General features: G+C 42.2%; 1 protein-coding gene across 6 annotated transcripts in view; it reads right to left on the bottom strand.

The window, feature by feature from the left end:
- Nucleotides 1-832: 832 nt before the first annotated feature.
- Nucleotides 833-24,269, bottom strand: part of ankrd12 (ankyrin repeat domain 12) — a 47,934-nt gene continuing 24,497 nt past the window's right edge. For 2 of the 6 annotated variants that reach the window (XM_037786572.1, XM_037786573.1), the window contains exons 2-13: nucleotides 23,647-23,760; nucleotides 19,430-19,580; nucleotides 17,099-17,170; nucleotides 16,586-16,726; nucleotides 14,102-14,305; nucleotides 13,635-13,777; nucleotides 12,671-12,818; nucleotides 7,903-12,305; nucleotides 5,895-5,993; nucleotides 5,504-5,647; nucleotides 5,284-5,379; nucleotides 833-2,111 (exon numbers count right to left, since the gene is read on the bottom strand). In XM_037786572.1, coding sequence (XP_037642500.1) covers nucleotides 1,926-2,111; nucleotides 5,284-5,379; nucleotides 5,504-5,647; nucleotides 5,895-5,993; nucleotides 7,903-12,305; nucleotides 12,671-12,818; nucleotides 13,635-13,777; nucleotides 14,102-14,305; nucleotides 16,586-16,726; nucleotides 17,099-17,170; nucleotides 19,430-19,580; nucleotides 23,647-23,706 — 5,847 coding nt within the window. In that variant the 5' untranslated portion in view covers nucleotides 23,707-23,760 and the 3' untranslated portion in view covers nucleotides 833-1,925. Of the gene's footprint in view, nucleotides 2,112-5,283; nucleotides 5,380-5,503; nucleotides 5,648-5,894; nucleotides 5,994-7,902; nucleotides 12,306-12,670; nucleotides 12,819-13,634; nucleotides 13,778-14,101; nucleotides 14,306-16,585; nucleotides 16,727-17,098; nucleotides 17,171-17,347; nucleotides 19,581-23,646; nucleotides 23,761-24,269 lie in introns of those variants that run through there. The other 4 variants (XM_037786574.1, XM_037786575.1, XM_037786576.1 and 1 more) reach the window with 4 other exon arrangements.

The following is a 24,269-nucleotide window of genomic DNA, read 5'->3' as shown; positions in this document are numbered from 1 at the left end:
CCAGCAGAAATGTGCTTCAAGTATTAAAGGTAAAAGTACACATTATGCAATATGGCACCGTTCCGATTATTATATTTATCATGCATATTATTGGAATATTATTGATGCAATAATGTGTAAGCAGCATTTTAGTCTTAAAGTCAAAGTTATAGTCACTGACTCCGAACGAGACATCAGAGTTACACTTGTGTTTTATATTTAAGGAGCTCAACAACAATCTTCTATCAGTTTTATCACTGCAAGCATTAAGCTGACTGGATGTGATTGTTGTGTACAGCGACATCTACTGGCTGAGGAGAATAATACTGCTGCAAGAGAATGACCAGATTAATCTGACATATTATATATAATAATTTGTTGTAGGGCTGTAACTTCTGATTATTTTCATTAACAATTAATCTATTGATTCAAAATAGCCCATTGTTATTTCTCAGAGGCTTGAAATTTGGTATTTTTGTTTTTATGATCCCTGTTTTGTATTTTATGCTATTGTTGCCGTTTCTGGTTTTTATTTTGTCTTATCTTTTTTTTCTTCTGGAAATTGCTGTATAAAAAAAGTGTACTAATTTTCATATATTACTCAATATAAATTACTTGTTTTGTCCAACTAACACTAAAAAAACAAATATCTAATTATCAGTGATAGCAAAATAGAGAAAAGCAGCAAATCCTGACATTTGAGAAGCTGAAATCAGTGAATGTTTGACATTTTAGCTCAATAACCAACTAAAACAATTATATTGATAATCAAAGCTATCTGTTGATTGACTTATTATTTCAGCTCTAATTTCTTGTGCAGCATTAAGATTAATGACACCAACACCATCACTTATTAATTTCACAACAAATAAAATTTATTCAATTATATATTACAAATATGTACAAGTCATGTAACAAGTAAATATTAAAATAGACATTTTTTAGAACTATCGTTCAAAAAGGCATTATGTTGAAAAAATAGGTTTTGTTGTGATCTCACATTGAAACTGTAAAAGTATGTGTTTTTTTATTCCCTTGGAAGCCACAACAGACTTTAATGTGCGCGAGACACAATGGACAACACATGAGGAGTGAGGCCGCAAAAAAGGGACGTAACACAATGGCGCAAAAAAAAAAAAAAAAAAAAGCTGGAACACTTCAGTAAACCTCACAATTAAGTCCACAGTACAGCTTTTAGGAAAAAAGTACAAACAACGCAACGCATGCACAGCATTTAATTGCCAAAGTCAAAAAACACCAGCTGTGGCGTGGAGCTCCAGATGAGGAAGGAAGAAACAGTAAAAACAAAAAACACAACAAAAGCCAACACATGCTTAAAGAGTTTAAGCCAACGACAACGAGAACATCACGGACGAAGAGGACACTTGATATAAAAACCAACTTTGGTCCATTAAAACAGGAGACAGAACGAGTTTACAATCAAAATATCTATTATTTTTTGTTTTTACAAGTTTAAAACAATAATTACATGACTATTTACAAATGCACAATTTTTATGTATAAAATAAGTTAAAAAATTAAGAGCACAGTCTGTACACAATGTCTGAACACTCACTTTGAAAACAATTGAACTCTGTCAGTTGCTGTTGGATGAGGAGCAGTAGCAGGTGGTTGCTTCTTGTTGCAGCTCCCTGCGCCGCCCCGGCCCGCCCCGCCGTTTGGTCTCTGCTCTCTGGGCTTCATCTGTGGCTTGGACCGCCTTCTTCTCTACGAGGAACAGTCGGTCTTCGCTCCTCGCGGTGGGCGCGCCGGTTTGGACTGTAAGAGCGCTCGAGTCAAATTGTCTCTTTTCTAAATGCTCTTTTTGTGTTGCCGCCACATTCTAAGTGCTTCACATTTTTCTTTCCTTTCCCTCGAATGTGTGGGCTGCCTCTCGTGTCTAGTGATACGGCCGCCGATGTGGCAAAGCGCGTCTGTCCTACAGCTCATATTGGGGTGAGGTCAAAGTCGTCGTTGACCTCCACGAGCGGGATGTAGAACTCGGAGATTTCGAAGATGCTGGTGGACTTGTTGGTGGCGGGGTCCAGCTCCTGCAGCTTGAGCTGCCACTCCAGACGCTGCACGGCGTTCAGGGCCGCCGCCTCGTGCTGCTGCCTCATCAGAAGACACGTCTGTGGAGGGAAAAAGGTACATTATTATTATTTCATCCAACCAGATGTTCTTATGAAGATCTAGAATGTTTATTTTCTAAAGGTAGATATTTGGTCAGGAAAGGAGCACAAAGATGAACACACAAATGTACAAAAGCTACCAACACTAGCAGGCATCAGGAGAGCCCACAGTGTTGTTCTCCATCCTGCTGTTAGACCTCAAAGAAACTGAAATATAAAATTCCCTCTTTGTGTTTCCTTGCTGAGCTGCAGTGGAGGGATAATAACAGAAAGAGGGAATTTCACACTAAAAAGGCTGCAACTCGACTAGAGATTTGTCCACTGCTGAAGCCTCCTACATTGTTGAATATATTGTTGCTAGGGCTGTCAATCGATATTTAATTTAATCTATCGTGTTCATGTTGTACCTGGTTTCATAACCTACAATTATATTTGATTTAGGGCTCTCAATCGATTCAAATATTTAATCGTGATTAATCGCAAATTAATCACACATTTTGATCTGTTCAAAATGTACCTTAAAGGGAGATTTGTCAAGTATTTAATACTCTTATCAACATGGGAGTGGGCAAATATGCTGCTTTATGCAAATATATGTATATATTTATTATTGGTAATCAATTAACAACACAAAACAATGACAAATATTTTCCAGAAACCCTCACAGGTACTGCATTTAGCATAAAAAATATGCTCAAATCATAACATGGCAAACTGCAGCCCAACAGGCAACAACAGCTGTCAGTGTGTCAGTGTGCTGACTTGACTATGACTTGACCCAAACTGCATGTGATTATCATAAAGTGGACATGTCTGTAAAGGGGAGACTCGTGGGTACCCATAGAACCCATTTTCATTCACATATCTTGAGGTCAGAGGTCAAGGGACCCCTTTTAAATTGGCCATGCCAATTCTTCCTCGCCAACATTTTGCCGAAGTTTGGAACGTTATTTAACCTCCTTTATGAAAAGCTAGTATGCCATGGTTGTTACCAATGGATTCCTTAGGTTTTATAGTTTCATATGTTACCAGTATCTTCACTGTAACTTAAACTGAACCCGCTACAACCTTAAAAAACATAAGTTACGTTAATGCATTAAAGAAATTAGTGGCGTTAAACAAATTTGCGTTCACGCTTTAACTTTGACGGCCCTAATTTTTGCACAAAACCAAGACTGTAGATTCTGTGTTCCATTTCTTCATTGAAACAGATCTCTTTATGGCCAGTATGAACAGGAGGAATGATTACAACAAACTCAACCTCTATCTTTCTACAGTTCTACCGGTTGCCTGCAAAATCAGCAATAATTTGTATAAAAAGGAACCTCCCAGTCGTAAACAACAGATGGACAAAGATATGTGAGGTTTTCCCTGAGGAATACGGGGGAGAACTTGGGAAAAAGGGATTACCTTCTTGGCTAGCAATGAGGACGCCGTCCTATCTGGATCTGAATACACCCAAGGGCAATATGGACAAACACAGTAGTATATAGGTATAATGTAAACCCCGCTTGGTTCCCATGCTTTGTTTGTTTTCCTCCTTTCTTTTATAAAATATATTTAAATTGTTACAAATCTATCTCGATCAGGATATATATCACAATATAGCATGTTTTCTGGTAATTCAATAAATAAACAGTTTATATGAAATAACCACATGGTAAAGCCTATTTTTGTTTACTCCTGTGTGACTTATATACTTGACAAATTAAAGTTTAAGAGTATTTTCTCAACATAACAGTTTTAAGTAAAATCAAAGAGAAAAAGAAAAATATAGACCTAGTCTATATCGCGATTTTTTATATCGTTTTGACGATGTATATCTTCATATTGCCGCCCTACTCTGAGCTAGACCATCGCAGCAGAATCTTATCAACTGTTCTTTGGTTCATGTTCAAGATCACGGAAATGTGGACATTTCTGATAAATCCTGTTAGAAGAAGCTACCAACCATACCGTGATTAAATCAAAGGAACATAACAGGATAACCCAATAATCTGTGGTATCCAGAGTGTTTACATTTGTAGAAAGGGAGGACCCCAGAGGGAATCAAACTGAAAACTCTTTCAGAAACTCAGTTTACGTGCACAGAGAACAACATTCGCTGTTATTTCTGTCTTTATAGTTGTCAAAATAAACCAGGGAAACTTGTACCTCAACTGTTGAGAGTTGAGATGTCTGTCTGAGGCAAATAAACATGCACTTTTGGTTGTTAACGTCTGAAGTTCAAACCTTCCTGTCTTCAAACTTTTTATCCATAGTTGTTGGGATGTTTCCTGAAGCCGAGTTTATTATCCGAGGCAACTGGAGCCTCCTGGCCTTCTTGATTCCTTTTAGCATGAAGTAAAATAACGAACGCTGTCCTCGACCAAAGAAATTCTTAGTCAACTAACACTCATAATTTAGTTTGAGTTAATTGACAGATCTGTAAAACTGAGTTTCTCCACAAAGAATCACACAAAAGCACCACTTTAAATCTGGTGTTTACCAGCTCATTAGTTTCTTATAAATAAGTCATTCAGTATGAAAAAAAGCATAACAGATGACTAATCGTCTTAACAAATCTTAGTGGACGAAGACCAAAATGACAGATTAGTCGATTCATCAACTAAGAGAGAGCAGCCCTAAAAATAACTACATGTAAAAGTTGTTTATCAGCAACAGAAGAATGATTACTGCCAGAACTATTTTTTTTCTCTGTATTAAAAGCTCAGTAAGAGAAGGGCAGCACCTCTTCATACTTTCTATCTGGCTATGAGACACCACAGGTGTAAAGAAACAGCCTGAAATATCCCTGTTGAGTTACAAGACCACCAAAGGGTTCAAGTAAACATCTCCACTTGAATAAGAACTTAGCTGGACTGTGAGGCCAAAAGCTAAATTAATCTGTGCAGGTAAACGTAGGTTCAGTGACTGCTGGGTATGAATTTTTAAACTCCAGCTACGGGGGCTGCAGCCTTCAGAAAATGAAACCGGGTGTTTTTGTAAATAAATTGCAACCTTTCATGCAAGAAATAAACAATTTAGCCGGGGGTTTGGTATTCATTGGTAAACATCAAAGATCATTCCTTACTCTATAGTGAGTTTAAAGACGAATTCTTCACTACAAATACACCTCGTTGCTGAATGGAGGCGGAGAGTGAAAGCAGACCAACAATCACAGCGATCTCACCTTCAGTTTGTCGAACTTGTCGTCAACGTCTTGTAACCAGGACATAAACTGCCGGGCGTTGAATCGGTCTCTCACTGACGTTTTGCCATCATCATTCTGTGAACCAAACACACAACAACTTATCGATCTTACAGTATTTCTGCACATTGTCAATTAGAAGTGACTGAAAACTAAACACGGGACTGATGAAGAACCTCTCAGGTAAACAGATGCCACCTACCTGGACGTCTTGAGGCATGTTGTACACTTCAGCATCCAATAACACTGTACAGGCACTGAAAGGCAGAGTCTGATTGGCTAATGTTCTCGCTGCCCGGTAGTGGACTCGTAAGACTTCCTGCTCATTTGAAACAATCAGTTTTTCCTGAAGGGGAGGAAGAAAAATAAGTCCAATTAATACTGTAAATCCAATATTATATGTGGTAATAAAATGCCATTAAGTATGTTGAGTTGCGATATCCTTTTTAAGTCTTCAAGAGGGCATAAAAAACAAAACACACAGCTTCAAAATGTCAAGAGGCTTTCCAAAAAAGGGATTTTTTTCCATTTCAGCTGCTACAAGTAGCACTAAAAATGTCCACCCGACCAAAACAAAGAGTAGAACTACGAACCCTTTCAATGCTGTGCTGTAGTCGTAGCTTCATACGGACCACCTCTTGTTGTTTGAACATCTCTTTCAGCTGATCCGGTAATGATGGAGGTGGAGTTATCTGTTCAAACACAACAACAGTAGAGGGAGACGGGTTAAAACACTTTTTATCAACGCTGCAATGAGACGTCTGATGAGTCACCATGCAGATATCAGACACAAGGACAGATTCATTATGTCAGTTTAGTTCCCTTTTCTTTACTTTGGACTGAATATTTACATGACACTAAATAAACAGCAGATATTTGAACAGCTTTTGAAACTCCTAAGTAGATTTGGCTTCTTTTGTTCACTTGTAGTTCAGTTCATTTGATTCAGACAGAGGGAACAATTATATATTGTTCTGTTCACTCTGGGTTTTTACAAAAACAAAACCGAGAGGAGTAAACATGAAGAAAGAGAACATTTATCCTGCATTATCAGTCCTACCTGGGCCCAGTAAGGAAATCTAATTCTGGCGACTGACAGCAGGTCATGCTTGACTTTATTGAGCATTACGGGTTTATTTATGTTCTCTGGTGTCGCAGAGAGCACGCAAAGAAATAAGAGATTATGAATAAGGTAGAAACAGACCAAATGGACTAAAATACACAGAGTAGGACATGAAAACAACACCCTGCTGTTAAAACTCTTTTTCACTTTCTGATGTATCAGAGAAAATCCTCGTGGTGAAACGCATACAAGTTGACATGGTTAGCAAATCATTTTGCAAAATTTGTTTAGTCTGGACCAGAGCTCGATTAACAGCTTTCACATCAGCAACAACAAACAGGCTGAGAATCAGAGCTGGACAAATTAATATCACAAAGTCTACCTTTGACAAGAAATGTAAGCCTAAACACATCAAATTAAAGTCAAAAATAAAAAATAAACCTTTTGACTGTCGTGTCGTTTTGAATCTAACGTGCTGGAGAACGGCGCCAAAACAATAAAGAGTGGTTTCCTAACTTTAGTAGAGGCCAATTTATGTTGGTATACCATGAAACTAGGTCTGCAACAACTAATCTATTATAAAAAATAGTTGGCAACTAATTCCACTATCGATTAGTTGGGTCTATGCTATGATGCCCGGCACATGCTGCGGCAACGTCTCCTAAAGTGGGAGCAGTAAGCCAGCCAATGCGGCACCTTGCGTAGCTCACGTCATGAGTTACAGGAAATTATGCCGTCTCCTTTGTCTCTGGAGTAAACATTTAAAAAAACGGCGGAGGCAGAGACGATACAGCGGAAAAAAAGTGTACGACCCAAGTTGTCAAAAGTATGGGAGCACTTTACATGAAAGTCTTCAAAGAAGAACGTTGTGTAAAGCTGATCTCGCATGGCAGTAGGGCAGAAACTAACGATTACTTTCATTGTCGATTAATCTGTCGATTATATTCTTGATTAATCGATTAGTTGTTTGGTCTATAAAATGTGAAAAATGTTGATCAGTGTTTCCCAAAGCCCAAGATGACGTCCTCAACTGTGTTGTCCACAATTCAACTTTAGTTTACTGTCATAGAGAAGTAAAGAAACCAGAACACTCACATTTAAGAAGCTAGAGGCAGAGAATTATGACTTCTTTTTCCTTTAAAAACTACTCAAACTAATTAATCAATTATCATAATAGTTGCTAATTAATTTCATACTTGAAAACCAGATTAATTGTTGCAGCTCTAACTGAAGACTTGTAACAGGTTTTTGTTTTGAAAAAAATGTAGAAAGTGCTATGTGCACTTTATAAAAAAACTATATTTTTTTGCACTCCTGATGTAGGATATGTTTGTTTGTTTTTTATTTGCAAGTTGTTTAAAAGCGCACTGTACAAGAAGACACGGAATAAGTTTTGTTCTTTAAATAAAATGCTGGAAATAATTAAATGTTGATTTTTTATTTTTATCCAATTAATAATCAACAGATTAATTGATTATCGAAATAGTTGTTAGTTGCAGCCCAAATTGAGTTTAAAAAGAAAGAAATAATGAACTCACTGTTGGTATGCAGAGCTTGCTGAGCGGGTTCCCATCTAAGAGGTAGGATCCGTTGAAGGTCACATATTCGTCATAATACTGCGGTGGCTGGGGGATGACGCTGCACAACACTTTGCGCTTCTCCTCGATCTTCCTTCGGATGTGCAGGAACTCGTAGTACGGGTTGGCCCTCTCCGTCTGGTACGGCTGAATCTCCTCCAGCTTCACCGAGTCCACGATGGCAGCCAGAGACTGCTGGCCTCTGTCCTTCTCCTGCTGAGTCGCGGAGTACGGCTGGGAGCCCGACGCTCTCGGCATCTTTCTCTTGCGTGGATGGGGAACGTGCATGTCCACTTCCTCGTCTGTGGAGCGGACCTTGACCTTAGCCCCCGAGGAATCAGAATCCCGGTCTCCAGATTGTGGAGAGGAGCTCCCTGAGGCGCTGCAGGTGCTGCTGCTGCTACTGCTGCTGTCAGTCTGAGCCGCCGACTGGACGGCGCTCTGACTCTGCTCTTCTCCAGCTGAAGACGACTCTGGTTTCTCATCGGCAGGCGTCACCTCCATCGGCTCGGAGTCGGCCTCTGCTGTAGATTCAGAGGAGCCCTCTGTAGCCGCGCTGCCATCAAGTGATGAACTCTCAGCTGTAACAGAAGCATAAGCGCTACTGTTGATCTCTGAGCTCTGTGGGACGTCAGTCGTCTCTTCAGCCTTGTGTTCAGGGCTCGCATAAGACGATGCTGGAGGTGTACTGTCCTTTTTCTCCATCTCAGCATCGGGACCTGCAGTATCACCGGGAGGTCTGTAGTTCTTCCAGTCTTGGTCATTTACATCCATTTCCTCTTGAGGACATTTGGACTCAGTGCTCGTTTGGCTAAAGCCTGGTAAGGACTCCGCTGCAGTGGAGCTGGGAATGTTCGAACTGGTGGAGGGTACAGGACTTCCTCTACCCTCCGTTCTCTCCGTTTCCATACTCTCTTCTTCTGCTCCATCGGCGCTCTCAACAGGTTCGTCTTTAAGCTCAGGAACATGCGCGGTACCTGATTCTGTCTGCGGCGCGCTCTCCACGCCAGAAACAATGAGTGGTTCCCTCTGCTCTATTGTGTTTGTGAGCTCTGGCGGCTCAGCAGATAGACAAGCCGTAGGTGTCGATGGTTGATCTGAATCTTTGTTACTAAACTCTGAATTCTCTGGCAGACACTGGGTGTCCGTCGCCACAGGAGGATCAGAGGAGGGAAGAGTTTTCTGCTCTGTTGACTCTGTTTGAGAGCTACTACACTCTGGAAGTGTCAGGCTTTTACTCTGAGGATCACCAGGAGGGCTCCATTCTCTCTCCGTGGCTGAATCAGGAACTGAATTCATACATTGTTGTTGGCTCTCCTCTGTTTCTGCTGAGCTCTCTCTTGTTCCCAGCTCCTCAGTGGGCTGGCTGGGTTTTGGAAGATTCTCAACAGCTTTACCTTCAGTCGCTGAGTTGGCATCCTCGTCCAGAATGGCTCTGAGGTACGGAGATTCGTGCCTGCTGGGCAGCAGCGTCCGATTACTTTGCGGCACATCTGGAAGACTGTTGCAATCTTTATCGTGAACGGACGGCGATCTGGTGGCTTGAATGACGAGGGAAGACTGGAGGAACGCGGGCTGAGAGTCGGAGGCTTCCAGGTTCATGTCAGAGTCGTACTCGGCGTGTCTGGGCGTTAATGTCGTCGCCTGACACGAATCCTCAGAGCTGGCGACGGAAACCAAGGACACGGACCTGGACATGAGTCCGCAGCGTTCACTCTCTGGTCGGGGCGATCTGGTCAGACAGTTTTCCACGGCTGACATGACCTTTGCGCTGATAGACGGCAGACTCTTTCCATCAAGCGACATTGTTCTGGGGCTGGCGCCGTCCTTCAGGGATTTATCTCTGCTGTGGACATCAGACGCTTCAGAGCTTTTTGAGCGCATGAGCTCCTTACTCAGGCACGGTTCGGCCTTCGTTCTGTCTTTAGGCTTGGACTTCCCCGGATCTGCCAGAGGCCGCTGTTTGAGCCTTTCCCTCTCTTTTTGTTTGATTTTCTCCAGGTGTTTGCGATGCCACTGCTCTATCTCCTGGTCCTTCAGGCTGAGCATGCGCTCAAAGCTGGTCTGCATCAAGTCGTCATTCACAAGCCTTTTCTCTTTGGGCTTGGCGTCTCGTGTCGCTGGCGAGGCTTTTGATTTGGCCTTGTCTGCATCCGTCTCGTTGGCTTTGGCCTTGCTGATTTTAACCTGCTGGGAGCGGTCTTTGTGCCGGTCCTTATCCTTGTGCTTATCTGAATCTCTGTCCCGGTCTCTCCGGTCGCGATCCTTCTCCGTTGTTCTCACAACTTCCTCCTTTGATTTTGAAGATAAGGACTTGCTGCTCTCGGACAGATAGCTCTTCTTCTCTTCTAGAAGTAATTTCAGATTGGAGTTTGAGGAAAGAGCTCCATCTTTTATTTTGTCTCTCTTCTTCCTGTCACAGTCCTTTTCTTTTGAACGATCAGATTTACTATGATCTGTGGTCTTCTCCAGAGGTTTTCCTTTCTTATCAGAGTTGGCGCGTTCCTTTTCTCTGTGATCCCCAACGCTGTGTTCTCTGTCCTGCCTCTCCCTATCAGACCGCTTGTCGAACTTATCTTTATTTTTCCTGCTGTCCTCATGCTTTTTGGTTGTGGATAAAGATTTCAGTTTCTCATTCTCTTTGTAGTTTTTATCTGCAGGCGAGTGGGAAGAAATGGCTCCTGTTCTTTCTTTTTCCTTCCAGCGATCCACTGAGTTCTGTGCTTCAGCTTTGTCAGCGTGCTCCGTTTTAACCTTTTTTTCCTTGTCAGGATGCCTTTTCTCCATTTTCTCCGAATCCTTCTCCTTTCCTGGGAGCCTCTTGTCAGTTTTCTCGCGTGAGCCTTTTTCAGAGAGCTCCAGCTGTTCTTGATCAGCTGTGATCCCACTTATGGGTTTCTCTTCTGTCTCTTCTTTCATGCTATTGCTCTGCAGCGACTCCTCAGGAATCCGCCCTGAGCCGTGGCAGTCCACTTTCTCGTCACGCTCACTCGGCTTTGAATCCTTTACCTTCTCCTCTTTACTAGCGGCCTCCTTCCGCTCCTTTTTCACGGCCTTGTCTTTTTCTCGCTCCTCTCTCGGCCTCTTTTCCTTGCTGCTCGAGTGCTTCTCCTTCGGGTTTCTCTCATCTTTGACAGGGGAGGAATCAGAGGTCTTTTGAAGTGAGCTATTGTCTTCACCTTCCTTTTTCACTGGCAGATGTTCATCTGTCTCATCACTTTTGAAGAAATTCTCTTTCCAGAACTCTCTGTCAAACTCCAAATTCCTGTGGCCGTCTTTCCTGGCTTCCTTCTGCCTGTGGCGGCTGCGCTCAGCCTCGTATTCCCTTCTGTGTTTGTCTTTCTCCTTGTGTTTAAGTTTATGCTTCTTCACCACTTTGCCGTCTAAGTCGGTCTTCCGTAAGGCACCTTCAGCGCTGTCTACGCTGTTTCCTATGCTGCCGTCTTTGTAAGGACTCGAACGGCCGTCGTCGCCATCTCCACTGGAGTCTTTCTGTTGATGTTTGCTCTTTTCCTTGTGCTTGCACCCCTTGGTGCTGGAGCCTTCAGTGCAGTAGTCTGCCTCCGTGTAGTGGTTGCATTTGACACCGTCCACCGGACACGAGCTGTCACTGATGGAAATGCACATCTTAGTATTTTCCTGTTTGAGTGGCGTTTGTTTGTCTGTCAGGCTGTGGTTCAGTTTGGGAGATTTTATGGACGACAAATGGAAGAGGTGGACGGATGAGTCATCTTTAGGGCTGAAAGACATCTTGAAGGAGTCTTCCTCCCGACCCTTTTCTGTGCTCTCGGACACGGTCGCCAGAGAGAGGACCAACGTTTTGCTGTTCTCTTTCCCATCCTCTTGGTTTTCCTTGTTTTTATTCTGGCTTTTGCTCTTCTTCTTGACTTTGCCCTTGTCCTTTTGCTCTGCATTCTCCTTTTTAGACCTTGTGTCGGCCTTGAGGCTCTCTGAGCTCTGAGAGCAGGTGGGGGAATTCCTTTTCTCTGAAAGGCTCTCCATTTCGTCGCTGGAGGTATCAGAGCTGCAGTGGACACGAGCAGTCTTTTGCTTCTTCGACTTTGAGGAGGAATCCCCTTTTCCACTCTGCTTCCCTGCCACGTGATTCCTATCTTTCTCCTCCTTCTCCCGCTGCCGCAGTTCCCTCCGGAGGATGTGTCTGTCGTTCAGGGCTTTACTGAGATCCTCCTCCTCTTCCTCATCCTTGAACTCGTACTCGTCCAGCCCTGGCACGGACGATGACGCTTTCGTGGCCGGTTTGCCGTCTGAGTCCTTTTCAGTGTCAGAGTCCTCCAAGTTGTCGTCCACACTGGATGGATTGACAGACGGCGGGTCTTCAGACTCTGCAGGGAAGCGAAGATCAACTTTAAAATGAAACAATGAAAGTCAATAAAGCAGTTAATAATAGTTTAATACAACACAAGCAGTCGTTGAAGATTACATGGTATATGTAATTTCTCTGACAAGTTCAATTATATTATTTCTTTTCCCATGGTGGAAAAAGAAGAAAAAAGTACTAAACCGATAACATTTTTAGTAGACTGCCAAAACTATAATATATTTATGAAACTATATGTAGCTCCATCTGGTCCCTCTACACTGAAAACACATGTACACATCGTGCAGTGAGGCGCAGCGGATAATAAATGTCTAGTAATATTAAAGTTAATGTGTTAATGTGTGACTTTAAATGGGAGGTCGGCCAATCGCTCCAGCATTCTCTGCATACCTGAAGTGCTGTCTTCTTGGTCCGACAGTGGCACCTCTCCCTTTAATAGCTGCTCCAGCTCCTGAGAGTCTGCAACGTCCACCGGCCGCTCCCCGCACTTGTTGGCCTGGAAGGCGTTACCACCATGGCGTAGCAGCAGTTTCACAATCTGTGTAAAAACACAAGAATTAATATTGAGAAGGTTGTAGATGACCATACAAAACAGACATGGTTGGATGTAAAAACAGAGAAATTGGATTTAAAATTGTGACAAGTACTCCAATCCAATTCAAACTAATTTTTGACACAATGTGACCCTCAATATTGTTTCTACACTATTTAAGATCATTGATTGTCTCAGAAGCTTCGGCCGAGAGTGGGTTCAACCTGCAGCGCGCTCGCAGTGCTCCTCTGGTCACTGGTGGGAACGCCGTGACCAGAGCGATCACCGCCACCGGTCTGTCTGCGCTTAGCGTCTCTTCTCCTCATCCCTCTATGTGTGTGCAAGTGTAGACGTACCTCAAGGCACGTTTGCGGTCACTCTACCCCTAAACGGACGCATTTTGAGGGTGATGTCTCTGCATATTACGCATCTCCTCTCCGGCAGAGCCCGGCTCCTTCTTGACAAGCTAGTATGACATGGTTGGTACCAATGGTTTCCTTAGGTTTTCTAGTTTCATATCATGCCAGTATCTTCACTTGAACTTTAAAACCTGTTGAGTCCGCTACAACCTCCGAAAGATCTATTGCGTTAATGCGTTAAAGAAATTAGTGGCGTTAAAACAAATTTGCGTTAGTGTAGAGTTAACTTTGACAGCCCTAATATCTACATTAAATTTTTTGGACACATGTACTATGGGATATTTTCTACGTCCAGTCTGTAACAATTTCAGACATGTCAAACCTGGGAAAAGACCTTGATCTGAATTTTTAAATGTGTAATTTACATTACTGCAGCAGGACAAACTTCAAGTGATGCTCTTACATCTGTATGTCCGCTGCTGGAAGCGTCATGGAGCGGCGTGTCGTCATCCAGACCCTGCGTGTTCACCTCTGCACCAGCTGCTATTAAGACCTTGGCCACGTCGTAGTAACCGAGATTACAGGCTTCATGAAGAGGAGTCCAACCTGATGAGGACAGAAAACAACAACACCACCAGAGAGTTTAAAAAATTAACTAATTCAATTCAGATTATGACAGGTGTTTTCTCAATTTTACATAAAATAGATTTATGTTGGGATCACGCAGGAAGAGAGATAAAATGAAACCAAACAAACCATGTGCACAGATGGTGGTAAGATGCACACTAATGTCCGTTTTTATTATCTCATCATGAGATATCACCTTCGAATAAGCAGCTGTTACTCAGCTGTTGTCGGCTTCAGTCCATTAATAGCCGCCCTACAGACACAATGAAAGCTGTTAAATGATCACATCCCGGGGTGTCGTACCTGCAAAGTCTTTGACGTTGACGTCAGCTCCCAGGCTAATGAGCTCTTTAACTTGCTTGGCGTCTCCCCGGATGGCTGCCATGTGAAGGGGAGTCTCCCCTCGCTCGTTCCTCTTGTTGACCTTGTCCTTCTGTCGAGACGAGGCGCTGCTGGGGACTTTCTTCTGCGCGGGGGTTGTTTGTGAGGGGTGACTGGGGGTAGAGTCTGGACACGGGCACAGAGAGAAAAGCACTTAACTGATGCTTGAAGCAGAAGCCTGTCACAGGTTGAGATAACTACCTGAATTAATGTGCAAGGCACTGGATTGAGCCTGGATTGAAAGACTGTGCTTATATGGGTCTGTGTGTTTCAGTAGGTAATTATTAAAGGAACAGTTTAACATTTTGGGAATACATTTGCTTGCTTGCTGAGTTGGATGAGAAGATCGATACTAATGACATATATGTACATTAACTTTGAAGCTACAGCCAGCAGCTGGTTAGCTTAGCACGAAGACAGGAAACCATGGGCAGCAGCTAGCCTGGCTCTGTCCAAAGGTAACAAAACAAATAGTCCCACACAAAACCACCTGCAATTTTTGTAAAGATTAAATAAACGAGATAAATCACTTTGATTAGTGAGCTTTAGAAGTGCCTGTAGGTGGATTTTGTTGCCATCTAATAAAGCCAGGCTAGCTGTTTCCCCCGGTTTCCGGTGTTTATGCTAAGCTAAGCGGCCACATGAGAGTGGTGTCAAACTTGTCATCTAACTCATGGCATAAGTCCATAAGCAAATGTGTTTATTTCCCAAAATGTCAAACTGCTCCTTTACAGAGCATAGCATTTGATTGAGCAACCACTGGTTTTACTGGAAAGCTGAAAACCTGTGCTTACATAACCATTGTGTGTGTGTACCGAGTGTCCTCGTCTTACAACTACTCAGAACATTATTGTTTATAAACTAGAATTATCGCCTCACGGTTGTATGCCTCCGCCAACTAGTCAAATTGCAGTTTACATTAATGTCTGTCCATAATGTCATCGCTATGTCATTTTATCCTGTTGGACAGGTGTGTAAAATTGGCATTTGAATTCCTGAGGTATGGCCAAAAATGTGTTTTGTGAAGTCAACATGACCTTTGACCACCAAAAGTTCATTCTTGAGTCCAAGCGGACGTTAGGGCCGTCAAATTTGGCCAAAAATTAAGTTTGAATATTCGTTCTAAAAAACACACACAGGTTCGAACTATTCAAATATCTGTTTTTGTGCATTATGTCCATGACACCGTGTCCTAACTGGCCTGGTGAGACGCAGCACAACATTTTGAACTGAACTTTTGTCGGACGCTGTTTCTATTTATTCCTATCGCTCCCTTTGAAAGTGCCGAAAGTATGTACGATACCTCCTTATTTCACTACAAACACCTAAATAAGGAGGCAGCTGGCTGAAGGGAGATGACCAGGAGATTGCCTCAGAGTATCCTTATTGTTGGCTATATTGAATGTCATTTACGATAAACATCACAATATAAAACGTGTGTTTTCTGTTAAAAAAGTACAAATGTTGGAATCTTTTAAGTGGTTACGTTTCTAGTCTGATCTCGAGCGCAACAGCTGATAGGTATGTGGTTTGTTTACATGACGTAACGTAAAGCTTATTGTTAGCATACGGTTTCCCTCTCTCTTGCCGAGTTCTCTGTCATCATTACGGTTGTCGTTGAATTATTCCTCGTTCAACTTGCCCTAACGTTACATTTAATTTTGAATAATCAAAGTGACATTGTGTGACTCCCATCATGCGGTGCATTCAGTGCACCCGAGTGCTGCTTTTTTTCACAATTAAATATTAAGTTTCATTTTCAAATTATCAGTTTTTCTTACTATTCGAATATATATTTGAATTTAGAATATTCGTTGACAGCCCTAGTGGACGTTTATGCAAATTTTTAAGAAACTCCCTCCAGGATGAGATATCACATTCATGAGAATGGGTTTGTATGCTCCCGAAGGCTGCGCAATCGGTGTGTGAATGAGTATTTAGATTAGAACCATGATGAGCAGGTGGGCACCTTGTATGGCAGCCTCTGCCATCAGTGTATGAATGTGTGTGTGTGAATGGGCGAATGCTGACAAGTAGTGTAAAGCGTTTTGAGAGGTCGGAAGACTAGTTAAGGCGCTATATAAATGCAAGTCCATTCACCATTTGTATGACGGACAGACAACCTGAAAACATAATGCCTCCGGCCATGGTTATCGACCGCACAGAGGCATAAAAATGATCTCAACTTCCCTGGTTGCATATTTGATGGCAACAGCAATATCAAAATCTTGAAGAACAGCTTTCCTTCCAGTCGAGCAGCAACATTAAACATGACACACTGCCCTATTCTCAAACAACCTTGATATATTAGAGAGCATGTTTGTCAAGACGCTCAGAGGCATGACTCATCCAACAGTAAATAAACTCTTGAGGATGTGGTTAAGGTGAGAGGGCAGGCACACAAACCTGGACTGTTGGCAGTCATCTGCATTAGGAGAGCCATCTGTTTGCGCTCTGATAGAGGATACCCAAACAAAAGGTTGGGAGCCTGGGACTTCTTGCCCCCGGCCTCCTTTTTCACCTTCTTCTTGTCTGGTACATCTTTTTCTGCAACACAACCAAGAAAGATTTTAGAGAACGGTCCAAAAAAGCCCAGCAGCAATTTCATCGTTACAGTTACACCGTTTTCCTCTTTCCCTTGTATCTGTTGAGAACGCGGAGAAACAGATGACAAGCATGAGGTTTGAGAGGGAAGACATAAAAAGACAGCATTCTCTTAAAGCCAGCCAAGTGCCCCCCCCCCTCCGTCTCCGTCGGTCGTTATAAACACAGACATGCGTGAGCTGTTAACGGGGGGCAGATGCAGGGCGAAAACACACACGCGTGCATGTGTGCATGTGTGTTTACAGCAGCATAGTGGCGCAAAAGTGGGTGACTTGTAGAGGACACGGGGGCTGAGGATCGGGCTGCAGCGATTACCTGCGTATATCCTGCAGGGAGGCACTAATCTCTCTCCCCAGGTCTCACTCGACTGGCCTGGGTCTGAGTCATCTACAGTGCAAAGCAGAGAGGATGGGAGGGGGGGAGAGAAGAGGAGGGGGGGGGGGAGCAAGGGGGGAGGTGGAAGGGTGGGAAAGCACTGCATTAACGCTCACTCTCTCTCACCCTCCTCCTCTCACATGTACTCAAATACAGACAGGCACAAAGGCACACTCTCACTCCACGCACAGATTATGAGTCATGGCAACACAGGAGACAGGAGAGAAGATCCGACGTGGTCAGTGGAGTCGTTGCTTCCCCTTTTTCCTACAGCTGCTCAACACAGGACCTGAGAGGGAAAAGGCTGAAGGCGAAGACGCCCTCCATGCTAGTTTAGCTTTATAAACTGTGCGACATAAATTGAGTTTAAAATTGAGGGTTCTCGTCTGTTCGGATGACGCAGGACCACACAATGAAATGCTCTACAGAGGAGATGAAGGCAAATCTGCAGGACCTCAAACTGTCTGTAAAACACATTACTGTACTTCATTTACTGTAATTATGGCTGCATGATGCACTAACCTATTTTTACTTACTCCGATCTGATGTAAACATACAGTTAAACTTCTAACTAAATGACAGAAGTAGAGTAGTTTATTTACACAAGTAAAGAGGTAAGATTAAGACTTCAAGTTCACAACGTCTCCGACGTGAAGCTGAGCAGTTGAGTGAAGCATTTTATCTTCAGCATGAGGAGTTACCAGGAACTCAAATAGAGCAGTTATCATCGCATATCTGTTCACAACTGCACAGACAATAACAGGTCTTAAAGGAGAAGGCTTCTGTTCTATATTTTGGTATTTATGTCTTATCATTTATGTCAACAAATTCCAGAAATAGACCAAAACAAACAAATGTTTTATGGTGCTTTCACACCTAATCCATCTGGTTCGGTTAAAACAAATTCAGGTCTGTTTGCCAGGTTAGTACTGTTCGTATTAAACAAACCAATGATAGGATTTTATGATAACAGATATATGATTATAGCATGATTTCAAAAGCTAAACTCTTAATAAATCCATCTGCTGATGGTGAAATCTGTTCAGGAAGTGATCTTATTGAGCTGTATTTAAAGCCATGTATAGAAGATGTTAAAACTGCTGTGCTTGTATCCGACTCAGTGTACTTTGTCAGTTCATTAACTCCATTAAAAAGTGTGTGATAGTGATGCCTCAGTAATAGACCTCATGCACATGTCCGTGCGCTCCTCGACGTTCGCACTATGCGTTTGCATCAGTCATCTGGGAGCGTGAAAACGGGCTTTTGTAGTCCTGTCTCCACCGTTATTCATCATAACAGGCGGTCGATATACAGTCTAATAATACTAATAATGCTCATAATCAGTTATTAATCAAAGATCATAAATATACACATCTCAGCTTCCAAGCTAAACTGGACGACAGCGGAGAGTTTGCCTTTAATACAAACTCTTATTGGACAACCAGACGGTAGGATAGACAGAAGCGTTGCGCTCGCCTTCTCCTCTTCATTGCTTCCAGTAGGTGCAAGCATACATTGTTATCAAGCTGTTGCTTGATTAAGAGCAACACAAAAATGGCAAATACTGCGCTGAACAGACGATAGATATCCATCTTCAGGGAGCTGATCAAACAAGTGATGTATTCATTACTTTTGCGCACATCACATAGCTGCTCCAATTAAATGCGTCAGCGTATGTAAACACCAGACTGTATTAGACCACATCCCATGTAAACAGTTGACCTGAAATTTTCAATCGGAATGATTTCAATCAGAATGAAATAAAGTGTGCACATAAGCGCTGCTATTGCTTTGTTTTTGATAGTTTTTGGACAACAATGGAGGTTTTGGCTACACAGACAAAACTTGTTAGTGGGATCAATTCATTGTTGGTTTTGGCCTATTCATAGGATTTGTTGACGCTGATGAAAAAAGTCCTGTAACGAAGGGTTGGGTTTCCTAATTTTTTATTTTCACAAGAAAGTTAATAGCCACAACTTAAAACATGACTACATTTAGAAATATTTTTATCCATATTTCTGTGTTCCCATTTTTTTTTTTTATAAACACAACTTGCTTTGTATTTCGTTATTCAACACAACAGGCCACAAATTCATCAACACGGTCAGATTTTGATGCTGATACGAAACAAGTGGAAATCCTTTTGACCTATAGACAGTCCCTAAAGCGTTCGACAGCAGGCCACCAGGGGGCAGTGTGAGGACATGGCAGCCAGCCAGCAGCATGGCTGCTGAGAGAGGAGCAGGGAGGAGCAGCAGCAACAGCTCTTACCGGTGTCTGAGTCTCGCTCCTCGGTCCGGAGTGGACTGGTAGTAAAGGAGAGCTTGCGCTTCATGGAAGACTTGGTTTTCCCTTCCTTCCCCAGCAACTCACTCCGGTCCAGCTTCGGAGTTTTGGTGAAAGGGGACAACTTGTCTTTGCTCTGGCAGAAGGGAAAAGGAAATAAAAAAAATACAAAAATCAGGCATTTCAAACACAGCAAAGGTGTGGCCACATCTGTGACTCAAGTCTGTGTGTGTGTGTGTGCGTGTGTGTGTGTGTGTGTGTAAACAAAACAATCGCTCCATTTAAAAAGCTCTGTTAACTACCTCGACAATAATAGGGTTGAGCTTACCATGCAGGTAGTATTTCAGATGAAACTAAAGCTTCCTAAAACATGACACTAACCTAACAAAGTGCAGATGATTATATTACAGGCTCAGTGTGGTGTCTCTGCAACATACTGTTTTGGTCCTGCAGGCAGCAGGTTTGCCTGCATGACTCAGTAAAATCTTATTCCCAAGGCAGGGGCTCTGCCAAGTGAAGAGTAGCAAATCAGGAGTGACGAGTTTTTTTCTGTTTACACACAGAATAAAAATACAAAAGAGCAAGAAGTCTATTTCAATGGTAGGAAGCTTGTTGAAGTGTGAGATTTTTCACATTTGTGCATGTCTAACTCCCGGAGTAACATTAATACTAATAGACTTAAATGGATGACTTCCCTTAGGTCTGAAAAAAACTATGAGACAGACAAGCTGCCCTTTACACTAATTTTTTTATATTTCAAGTTGAAAAAACATGTCACACATACATTAGATGTTATGATACAGAAAAGAAAGCAGAAAATAAAGCTAACGACATATTGAGGATGACTTTGCAGGTCTAACAAATTCAACAGCGATTTCACAAGCCAACATTTAGTCTGTTTTAATCAAACTCTAGTGCGGTTCGTTTGGGCGGTTGTGAATGCAGTAGGGATGTCCATAATTAACCGTTTAAACGTTAACCGACATTAAGCATTTTAACCGATTAACGCTATCGGTTAAAACGGTTAAAAGAAATGTTAATAATTAACTCAAAAGCTGAGCAGCTCAGAGGAGGGGCTGGTCACTTTAAGGAGAAAAGCCGGTCCGCTAAAGTTATGCCGGGCAGACAGACACACAGCTGACAACCTGCTAAACTAAACTAAATGTGCGGTGGAGACTTTTACTGGGAAAGTGGCTGCATGTCCGCGATACTACACGCAGCATCGTAGCTGCTAAGTTAACGCTCCCGGACGGGTGAACTGGGGACTCCCGTCAACGAATATCTGTTGTGCTCCTGCAGCTGGTACACCGCTGAATGCGAGGCACAAATCTTGTCGGTTAACGGTTAATAATCGGTTAACAATAATGCGAAATAAATGTATTATTTAGAAAAGTCATTGGAAATAAACTGGAGGAGAAGGAATTTGTGCGCACAGCAGATCAGTGCCGAGTCAAAGTGAAAATACTTCGACAGCAATATATCAAAGTCCGCGATTCCCTGCATAGAGTTCGAAGCTCTTAAGACAAAAAAGATGAAATCCCTCTTTCGTAAACCCCCCGAGCAAATTATTTTTTCTATTTGGTCCGCTTTAATTTGTGCACTGTGAACCCGAACCAGACAAAATAGAAAACAAACCAAAAGTATTAATTTCACTCTGATCCGGGCTTGCCCAACAGACTATGGCTTGTGAAAGCGCCCTAAGACTCTATAGGTATAATTTATAGGTCTAATTTACTGAAATAGATAAGAGGACTCACAATGAACTACATACACTGAACACAATCCTGTTGATACACAGAAGAACGCTCAATGCTAAACACAAGTTCTGCTACACTTAGGTTGGTTATTTTTCTTGTCTTGGCCATAATTAAGCTAAAAACACAACAGCTCCCACTTCACAAGACAGAACATGTTAAATTTAATCCCTCCCACATGCAGCTGCTATTTGCTTTTATGGATATAACTTTGTTTTTCGCTGCATCAATTAAAAATTGTTTGCATGTGCATGGATAGCTGGATTCTTCAGAAAAGACTAAAAGTAAGGAAGGGTGGAGGAAAAAGGAGGAAAATACGCATATGCCACCAGTGATAGCACTCACTGTATCAAGCCTAAACATCACACCAGTAATATCTGTATTATCACAATGTCTTATAATTTCAGTTACCGGGTTCTTGCACTCTGATTTGCAGACAAAGCTTTTTTCAGTACCAGCACTTTAGTGAGCTGCACTTTGGTGCAGTAAAATACATTTCTGGCAGGAGGAAAAATGTCTGCAGTGTGGTGCTTCTTTGATCTCAGTGAAGCAATGTGCCAGCTGTGCAAAGCTGAAGTGTCTGGCAGTGTTGAAAGTAGAGGAGGGTTAAGATGAGAAGCACTTGTGCCTTAAAAATAAAAAGCAGACATGAACTGTCTCTCATTTATGAAGAAAGGGATAAATAAGTAGTGTTGGTATAACAATATGGGAGATGTTTTTAGATTACTGGTGAATCACATCTGATCAAATCACATTAGCATCATTTTCAACATATACAATGTATGGCTGTCGGTGCACAGTGAGCTTTATGATGCAAACAGGTACAGAGAATAACGTAGCTCGGAGGTTAGATGTGCTCCCTGCCAGCACCCAGATGTGTGCATCTAAAACTCATCTACAAGTGTTACAGCGAGTGGATAATGAGTGTGTTTACAAGTCTGGGTAGGAAAACTTCACCATGATGAATCAAGAGGTGACCAGGTGCAAACTATCTGAGGGTAGTTCTGACTAAACAGAGGAAACTTGGTAAAAAAAAGTCAATCTGCTTTACCATTTTTGCATTTCGTAGCCCTCCATGCTAACAGTGACTAAGCCAAACTGCTAAAATTATAGCCACTGTGTCAGGTAAATAATGACAAATCGTACTCATACTCAAACACAAGCCAAGGGTTAAGATGACGGATGGGGATCCAGAACAGCTTCTAAATGAACCTTGAGGTGAGATTTTTTTTTGTCAATTGCTATTTCCAAGCTCAAGAATGAACTTTAACCTCCATTTTTACCCAGCATGGACAAGAAGATGTCTCTGAAGTGGTCAGAAAATTGGAAATATTAACATCTACAATTAACCCTTCCCTAAGCCCTTACCTAAAACGGCCACTGTCCAATCCTATATTAGCAACCATAACTAGGCTCAGGAGATCTGTCAAGCTTTCAGCAGTGTGTATGGAACCAGCAAGACCGACATCCTCAAAGTTTAGAGGAGGATTCACTTTTGGAGAGATGTCGGATATGGATTAAACAGAGCGGTATAGATTAAAAGACCTCACTCTCATCTGAATCCATGAAGATCAACAAAAACTCCTTCGTTTGCTCCACGGTAAGACGCTAATAATGTTAGCTAGCTTAGCACATTAGCAAACAAAGTTGAAGGTTGAATATTAATTATTAAATTTGTGTGATGCAGCGTATGGATCAAGCACACATGTGTGAGCAATATCCTGGTGTGCTTTAAACAAATGGAAAAGCGGGATAATTTAGTTTTATATTAGATCATTTAGTTTTATATTAGATAATGAAAGCTATAGGGAGTCATAACTTCGCTTGAAAAAACAATATATTGATTTACCCTGCTGTGCAGGAACATTGTTGTTGATTAATTTTAATGGCCTCTTCATTCACAATACTGCGCCAACAAATTAGCCTATACGGTGAATGTAGCTCTCAATATTGTAGTCCTTTCTGTCTTCTTCTCTCTGATATTACAGAATGAGACCATTATTTCCTTTGGAATATCTCTCACTGATATCATTAAGAATGCCATACTGAGATGCTGGGTGTGAAAGCTTGACAGGCCTAGCAACAGTAATGAAGTGGGGAGGGGCTTAGCGAAGGGTGAATTCCATGACAAATGATGAAGATCATGTGATATGATCTCCATCTACTAAAATAAACTGTGAGGTAAGATTATTTTGTCAACTGCTGGTGTCAAGATCAAGAATGAATTTTGAGCCTTGACCTGGGATCTCATGTTGCGCTACATATCTGTACAGTTTAGATCAGAATTAAAAGAAAAATAAGCCAAAATTCCATGGAGCTCTATACAGTAAACATTGATTATATTAATTGAATGTGGAAGGAGGGCAAAGTGAAAACACAAAAATAAATGTAGTACATTTCATGCTCCTGCTCAAGTGTTGTCTTTAGTGCTATTCTGTGCTCTCATACCTTCTTCCCCGCCTGCTTATCCACCATGGCTCCATCTTTGTCGCTCCCAGGTTTGGCCATGGTGCGGCACCTGACTAGCTGCGACAGCTACAGCACAGTAGGTTCATCATGCACCTGGAGACAGAAAGCAACAGCTATGAGAAGGATTTCAACATTATATAACATCACGGTCTGGGTGGATGACCGGCCCTAGTGTTTCTTTAGACGAGGCCTCCCCCCCTCCTAGTTGATTAGTCTACTAATCGGCCGTTTTAGTCTTAGTTAACTAAGATTTCTGTAGTCCATTATTCGTTATTTATGCTTTTTTCATGCTGAATGACTTATTTCTAGGGCTGTCCTCGACCAAAGAAATTCTTAGACGACTAAAGGCCCAGACACATCAAACCGACATCAGAGAACTAGCACTGACGAAGGCCGACTGTCGCGTTGCCTCACTTAACCATCGTCTTGGCCTAAAAGTTGCACTCGAACACACCGCAAACACTACAGCCAACGGCCAACTACCATGTACGTTCTGCGCCTGCGTGAGATGAAATAACTCTCCATACCAGCAGGTGGCGCTCGTCTGTATTTGTCATTCAAAAAGTGAAACCGTGTATTGTAATGATCAGATGAGATGAAAA

The sequence above is a fragment of the Sebastes umbrosus genome, chromosome 12, assembly GCF_015220745.1.
Source record: "Sebastes umbrosus isolate fSebUmb1 chromosome 12, fSebUmb1.pri, whole genome shotgun sequence".
NCBI lineage: Eukaryota > Metazoa > Chordata > Actinopteri > Perciformes > Sebastidae > Sebastes > Sebastes umbrosus.
The sequence above is the reverse complement of the archived record's forward strand: the minus strand, read 5'-3'. Positions and strand labels throughout refer to the sequence as shown.